Source organism: Apium graveolens, chromosome 4, assembly GCF_009905375.1.
Source record: "Apium graveolens cultivar Ventura chromosome 4, ASM990537v1, whole genome shotgun sequence".
In the NCBI taxonomy this organism is placed as follows: domain Eukaryota; kingdom Viridiplantae; phylum Streptophyta; class Magnoliopsida; order Apiales; family Apiaceae; genus Apium; species Apium graveolens.
Window position 1 is genome coordinate 106,839,752 of NC_133650.1, and position 8,204 is coordinate 106,847,955.

The 8,204-nt window shown below is 35.8% G+C and overlaps 1 protein-coding gene across 1 annotated transcript; it reads left to right on the forward strand.

Annotated features, from left to right (window-relative positions):
• Positions 1-797: 797 nt before the first annotated feature.
• LOC141718827 (cytochrome P450 72A15-like) lies at positions 798-2,538 on the forward strand. The gene is made up of 5 exons (XM_074521205.1): positions 798-844; positions 934-1,151; positions 1,399-1,646; positions 1,758-2,121; positions 2,236-2,538. The coding sequence occupies exons 2-5, from the start codon at positions 960-962 to the stop codon at positions 2,536-2,538; spliced, it is 1,107 nt and encodes a 368-aa protein (XP_074377306.1). The 5' UTR covers positions 798-844; positions 934-959.
• The last annotated feature ends 5,666 nt before the right edge of the window (positions 2,539-8,204 follow it).

The window sequence follows — 8,204 nt, forward strand, 5'->3', positions numbered from 1 at the left end:
ATATATATTCAAAATTTTAAATAAAATAATAATATTATGCAAAATAGTCACCAAATTATAATTTCAGTACTTCGTGGTTTAGGTTCCGTTTACTTCTTCCAAGTCACTTCCGGTTCTAAGGCAGCAGATTCAGGGCATTCATCTGTAGCTCTTACTTTGACATTGGTTACTTATTTCATTCACTGAGAAATCCACCAATCCGAGTGTGATCAGTAAACAATAACTCGCATAGTCTATCCAGTTTATAGATTTTTTGATCAACCGTTAACATCTGCTTGATAATACCTCATTGATCCTGGTTCGATCCTGACTCACCCCCAGAATTGTTGAGAACAGATACTCATTTCTAAGGTTATAAGCCAAAATTAGTAAAAAAAAAAAAGGAGGCCATGCTCACATTTAATTTCATGACTCATATGATAATATTTTAATCTTTAAATAAATAATTGTCGGTTGCATTATAGATCTCATTTAATGCGGGTTAGATAAATTTGTTTCTGTATAAAACCAGGGGAGCTTATAGCTAAGTTTCCATAGCCTTCACTGCACAAGTTTACACCGAGTGAAAATGGATGCAACTATTGCCTCAATTGTTATCTCAGTGATTGCACTGGTCATTTTTAAATACACAATCAAACAAGCCAACAAGTATTGGTTTAGGCCAAAGAAAATGGAGAAACGGCTGAGGGAGATAGGGTTTAAGGGAAATCCTTATAGGATCATCTTTGGAGATTCAAAAGATGTGGATCGGATGAGGGCACAAGTCACTTCCAAGCCTATGGAACTCTCCGCGATATCGTATTCCGTGTTCTACCATATCACCTACATCTGCTCCAGAAGTATGGTAAGGCGTTTAAGTAGAGAAGTTATCTACCAAGATTCTTCTTTACAGTATATATAATTTGTATCTAAATATTATGCATTCATGTATAGGTAAGAAGTATTTCATCTGGTTTGGCATGAAACCAAGATTAAGCATATTGGATCCAATGCTAGTGAAGGATATTCTGTCAAGACCAAACGAATTCCGAAAGCCAGGCAATGATCAAATGGGCACGGTGCTTGCAGGTGGACTCTTCATGAGTGAGGGTTTAACATGGACTAAACATAAGAAGATTCTCAACCCTAGTTTTCACATCGACAGGATAAAGGTAGCTTAATATTGTTTGTATTCTTACATTTTACACTCCAACTCTCTTTGTTTTTAATATTTGACGTTCATTTTCTTTTTCTGAATAAATATTTATAAGGTATACTAAAATTCACAAAAAAGTTGAAAAAAATTATTTCAACTATACTGTCAAAATACTTTAAAGACAGATAAAACAATGGGAGTAAAAAACATGCATATGTTACGATTATTGATCTTCTTGTTTTCTGATTCTGTTAACTCGGAAGAACATGGTACCATCAATAGTGGAGAGCTGTTTGGAAAAAATAGAGAAGTGGAATTTGTCCCTAGCTTCAAAGGAATCAATCGAGGTTGATATGGTGCAAGAAATTGACCCTTTAATAGGTGATATAATGTGCAAAACAGTTGTAGCAGGCCCGATCAGCGAAGAGTCGAAGAGGATGTATCAACTCCGAATTATGATGAACCAACAAGCAGCCAAACTAGCAAGGCTCATGTTCTTTCCCGGATGGTGGTAATTAATTCAATTCAAATAGTCTGTCTATCATCATTAATATCGTTTTGTAGTTTTCGCTTTCTTTAAACATCTCGCAAAATGTAAGGCTTTAGCTGAAACAAATTTCAGGAGTTTACAAACTCAAGAAGTGAAGACTATAAAAGCAGCTCATAAAGAAACTCAAAGTTTAGTGAAGAAAATGGTGACTAGGAGACTGGAAGAAATGAAAAATGGAGCAAGTAATCAAGGTGATATGTTGAGTTCAATGTTGGAAGCTTTTCAAGATGAAGCAAGTGGAGTTAGTCTTGACGATGTGATTGAGGAGTGCAGGAGTTTTTCCTTCATTGGAAAGGAATCTACAGCACGGCCATTGGTATGGATGCTCTATGTTCTGGCCAGATATCCCGATTGGCAAGAGCGGGCAAGAGAAGAAGTTTTGCAGATTTTCGGAGATCAAAAGCCCAATGTTGACGGACTAAATAAACTCAAAATTGTAAGTCTTTCTTCACCCTTGCGATTGCTAGAAATATTTTAAAACTAGAGTATATATATCACATATTTGATATCAAAATATGATGACACGTACATGAAATTTTAATGATCTCAGATAACAATGATTATCTACGAAGCTCTGAGATTATATCCACCAACTGGTGTGATTCACCGATGTATTTCCAAAGATACAAAGTTGGGAGATATGGTACTACCGGCCTGGATCCAGATCACCATACCGATAACTTTAATGAATCACGACCCTGATATTTGGGGAGAAGATGTAAACCAATTTAAACCTGAAAGATTTGATGAAGGCGTTTTCAACTCAGAGATGCAATCTATATTCTTTCCTTTCTCGGGGGGGCCTCGAAATGTATTGGGCAAAGTATGGCAATGGTTACAAGTAAATTTGTAATCGCAACCTTCTTGCAGCACTTCATCTTAGAGCTTTCTCCATCATATCTACATGCTCCAAGACATTCTTTCTTCCTCGTACCTCAGCATGGAATGAAACTTGTTCTACGTAAACTTGTGTAGCTACTGAAATATTTGATCAAAAGGATATCTCAGTGTGCAAGTCTTCATATCATTGGATATGATATGTGTGTATCTAACCATTTTTCTCAAATAATGTTGGTTAAATGTTTGATGTATCCCCTGGGCATGCTACATCAATTAATTAAGCAGTGTACAGTAAATCGTACAGTAAAGCGAACTCAAATATCGTCAAAACAAAAAAGGTCTATCTACATAATTTTATCACAAAATAACTATTTTAAGGATACAGTTGTGCAAGACCAGATCATTTCAACTTCTTTACGCATACTATTCACTACAAGAAAACAGGACAAAGCCGACCGTCAAAAACGGTCGGTTAAGAGGCAAAACGGTCGGTTAAAGGGGTGGTCGGTTTTAGCCTGGTCGGTTATGACCTTTGGTCGGGTTTAAGTCTAATAACCGACCAATACAGTGGTCGGTTAAGTGCCTGGGCATTTTACTAAAATGTGGGGTCACTGTGTACACGTGGTAACACATGTGCACACGTGTCGCCACGTCACAGAGTCATAACCGACCGCAGGTGGTCGGTTATGTCTATTTCTAAATGTTGACTGGAACTCATAACCGACCGTGGTTAAAGTGTGCACATCGGTCGGTTTTATTTCAGAAGCTAACTAAAATTTCATAACCGACCGTCCTAAAACCGACCACCCTCTAAAGAAGACGGTCGGTTATGTCTATTTTTAAAAAGTTGACTGAAACTCATAACCGACCGTGGTCAAAGTGTGCACATCGGTCGGTTTTATTTCAGAAGCTAACTTAAATGTCATAACCGACCGTCCTAAAACCGACCATCCTCTAAAGGAGACGGTCGGTTTTATGAAGAAGATGGTCGGTTATGTCACCTGACGGTCGGTTTTCTGGGTTTTGTAATGGTCAAAAGTGGTCGGTTATGCCTATTGTCGGTCGGTTTTAAGGTCTGATTTTAAAAAAAATTGCAGGTTTTTCTGCAGCCCCTGGATACCAAACCAAATCAATACACAAATCCAATCCAATCACAACCAAACAACCAAAACAAACAACAATGATAATCATTAAACTATACTACTCAAAATCATTCGCAAAAACTAGTAAATTTCATAATTAAACTATAGTAATTAAATCCAACGCAAACATTCACAAACTCCGATAACCGGAGGATTAAACTGTATCATTACATCATTATAGTCTTAAAACCATCACAACGTATTATATTACATCCCATAACCATCAAATTACAATAGTCTTAAATCGATCAATATAAACTAATCCGACAAATCAACATCGGATGATCCACCGCCATCACCGCCGTCATCACCGCCGCCATCACCGCCGCAATCATCAAAGTCCTCAACATCGGAGGTCTCATCCTCGGACGTGTAATCCTTATCGACTTCCATAGCTCGCCGATTGTTTTCCTAGATACAAGTTTAATTAAACTAGTTAAAAAGAAGAAACAAAATTTATATGTGAATGAAAACAATAAATAAACAAGAAGGTCAAAAATTATACCTCCACAACACGAGCTTCCGTCTTTTGGACGATATCTTCAATCAAGGAGCCCACGATATTCATGATCTCGCCACCGATAAGGTTATTCCATTGCAACCTTTGGCTAGGATCGGAGGATGGATCCGAGGCCTCAAGAGCGGTACGTGCGAATGTAGCTATTTCCGCATCGAAAAGTTGGCGAGCAAACCGATTTGGATTAACACGGATCTCTGTAAGCACATTCCTCACGATGGCAAGATATACATTGTCGGGGATGGCTTCACGTTGTCTCAGAGCGGATGAGGATGAGCCGGCTTCATTCCGTGTGGAATCTCGGTACCGGGTAGCAAGTGTAGGCAAGAGATCGGTGGCCCGAGCATTGGGGAACCCCATCACATAATTTTTTTTCGGATTTGTACCTTGGGGGACCTCCAACACTTCCATCCACCAATCCCACGGCTCATCCCGATCACCCGTTTGTGTAACCTCCACGGGCATGCGCTCGAGAATGGCGGCATATCGTTCCTACAAGTTCATTTAAAATAATTAACGATGCATTTAAAATCAAATAAAAATACATATAAATCATATATAAAAATGCATTTAAAATCACATAAATACATATAAAATCACATATTAAGGATGCATTTAAAATCACATAAAAATACATATAAAATCACATATAAAAATGCATTTAAAATCACATAAATACATATAAAATCACATATTAACCCTCATTTAAAATCACATAAAATGCATATTAAAACACATAAAAATGCATTTAAAATCACATTAAATATATATAAAATCACATATTAAATATGCATATAAAATCACATTAAAATGTATTTAAAATCACATTAAAATACATATAAATCACATATTAAAGGTGCATTTAAAATCACATAAAAATGCATATAAAATCGCATAAAAATGCATTTAAAATCACATTAAATACATATACAATTACATATTAAAGATGCATTTAAAATCACATAAAAAGCATATTAAATCACATGAAAATACATATAAATTCACTTATTAAATTGCATTTAAAATCACATAAAAATACATATAAAAAAACATAAAAATGCATTTTAAATCACATGAAAATACATATAAATTCACTTATTAAAGATGCATTTAAAATCACATAAAATGGTCATAAAAGTACATAAAAATTACCGCAATACGCATGGCGGCCGGTGTAGTGTAGACAGGATTTTCCGGATCGGATCCAACTTTCCTATGATATTTATCCCACACCTCGTGTTTCGTCGGCTTTTTCTTGTTCTTGTTCGTCATTACCTTTCAAATATTAAATAACTTATATTAGCACGTCCTAATAATTAGTTGATTATATTAAATATGGTGAACGTGTATGTATGTCTGTGTGATGGAATACAATAATATTACCTCCCGAACCTTATTGAATGACCTTGCACCGGCACTATGCAATCTTTCAACTTGTTGTCGGTTGGTGGATCCAACCGATGACCGGTGCAAGTGTCCTTCTGTTGGATTTTTAACGCAGCGGAGGCATGGCAAAACACTTTTACACATATAAAATCCAAATAAAAGCATATAAATCGTGAATAAAAATTCGAGGGATCGAATCTAACCTTTAAAAATAATTCGGAGACAACGATCAGAGATCCTTAGCAGTTGCTCCTCAAGTGTGAAGCACTCCACCGGTATCCACCAAGAAAACGATGTTAAGGAGGAGGAAGGATGTGGAGAGAATTGAGTTTTCCAACTTTTTGGGTTTTCGTGTTAGAATGTGGGTTAGAATAAAATTAGGGTCTATAATAGTGTATTTATAGGCAAAATTTTCAGCTGAAATTTTCCCATAAATAATATTATTATTACTCATTTATTTTTCTCATTAATAATTAAAACACATTTTAATTATTAATCCTTTTTCTAAACACTTTAAAAATAATTCTCTCTCTTGATTTAATTTGCAAAAATTAAATCCTTAATTAATAATATTAAGAACTTTTCTTAATTAATTTACAATCAATTAAATCTCATTTAATCAATTATTAAATTTGCCAATTAATTATTTATTTCATAAATAAATAATTATTAGCCATTATTAATTAATTCCTCCACCATTAAATCATTCTCTTTTATGGTGTGACCCTGTAGGTTCAATATTAAGCCGGTAGAAATAATAATAATAAAACTATTTATCATTATTTATATAAATTCTCTAATTTATTAAATATGATTAATTAATTAATCACATTTATTCTACATCGTGAGTGATGCTTCTCAACATATCGCGACTATCCGGATAATATGAATTCACTGCTTAGAATACCAAGAACCTGTCAGTGAATAGTTACCGTACAATAAACTCCTTCTACCCTACAATGTCCCGATTAAATACAAGGCATGGATCTCGTGTCAAGCCTATCTAATTCAATCACTTGCTTACCATTTACTATGCGTAGTTCTATGCAAATTAGAATCTCCTTTCTAATTTCATTTACTCTGGCCAGAGATTCCTGAACTAGCATAAGTGAATCAGCCTTGAACATTCGCTTCCTTCACTGAAAGGGGTAGATCCTTTATTGATCATACACTATCTTCGTGTACAAATTCATATACCCAGAAGAGCCCTAATAATTGTCCCTGGAGACTAAGAACTAAACCAAAGCAGTTCAGTGTACACAATGACTATGATGACCTCAAGTCTAAGGATACTTGTACAACTATCACTATGTGAACAACTGCTGACACGTGAGTGAACTCCATCAGTTGTTCAGCTGTGCGAGTCATGTTCAGTGAACTTATTCTATAATAAGCACCTACATACTAGCTATAGTGTCACCACACAAATATCTATGAGAACAGACATCCTTCATAATGAAGCAAGCATAGTATGTACCGATCTGTGCGGATTATTAATTACCAGTTAGTAATCCTATGGCCAGGAACTATTTAAGTTTAGAGTTATCATCTTTTTAGGTCTCACTATTATGAACTCATCATAATCCATAAAAAGCTTTACTCTAAACTATGGTATATCTTATTTAAACACTTAAATAGATAAAGCCCGTAATAAAAACAAAACAAGTCTTTTATTAATATCAATGAAATCAAAACAGATTACATAATAGTTATTCCTAAATCCTCATACATGATTGGACTTAGGACATATTCCTTTCACCTTCATTGTTTTCCCAATACTCCAAAAGGTCCTTCCAAAAAGGAACGGACCAATAAGGCGGCTTCAAAGACAACTTGCTCACCCCTCCTCCCTTGCTTTTCGCTCCACCCTATTCTTAAGCTCGTTCAAAGTCCTTTTTATCGTCACTTTAATGTGATCTTCCACAATTTTTCGGGCCTTTGAACGGCTTTGCCCCTTAAGATGCCTATATATTTCTAAAATTGCAAAAACAAAAACGAGGATAAATGCATCATAAAAATCATGAAATAAATGACAATTATAAAAAAAAATAACTTACTTGAAACTCCTCGACTCTTGTATTCAACCAACCCGGTGACGTTCTTCGATATCGGTATAAGTGTAACGCCCAAGAGGCCACTTCTCCCGAATCATAGCCAAAAGCGTTTTTAGCCGTATCATCTTCAATACTATATTTAAACAAAAGAAAACAATAAACATTAACAATTTACATAACAATATTGAACAACACCAAAAATATAAACATATAGGAATAATGCAATTTAAAACTTTTTAACTTACTGTCCATCGGAGATATCAATGCGATATGGCTTCAATGGCGGTATCTCTCCATATATGCCACTCGAAGTGATCGTGGTCGCCTTCCTCGCCATTCTCGCTCCTCCGCATTTGTCATGTGCCGAGTCGAATCAATCGGTCTGAATCCGAATCCGCCGGCTCATCCTGCAAATGTAAATTCCCTCCTTTTCCCTTTGCACCCTTGCCCTTGCCCTTCTACTCGCGATTTTGGCCTTTTCCTTGGCCTTTTCCTTCCCCTTGTCTTTTTCTGGCTCCTTGTCTTTCCCTTCCCTTTTTTCGCCATTGTCAACACCACAAGACTTATCGCAACCAATGTC

Excerpts from the sequence above, each read along its gene's own strand:
- LOC141718827 (XM_074521205.1), top strand. The coding sequence starts at position 960 with ATGAAACCAAGATTAAGCATATTGGATCCAATGCTAGTGAAGGATATT. Across the intron at positions 1,152-1,398 it reads TTCACATCGACAGGATAAAG|AACATGGTACCATCAATAGT; the intron begins GTAGCTTAATAT and ends TTAACTCGGAAG. Across the intron at positions 1,647-1,757 it reads ATGTTCTTTCCCGGATGGTG|GAGTTTACAAACTCAAGAAG; the intron begins GTAATTAATTCA and ends AACAAATTTCAG.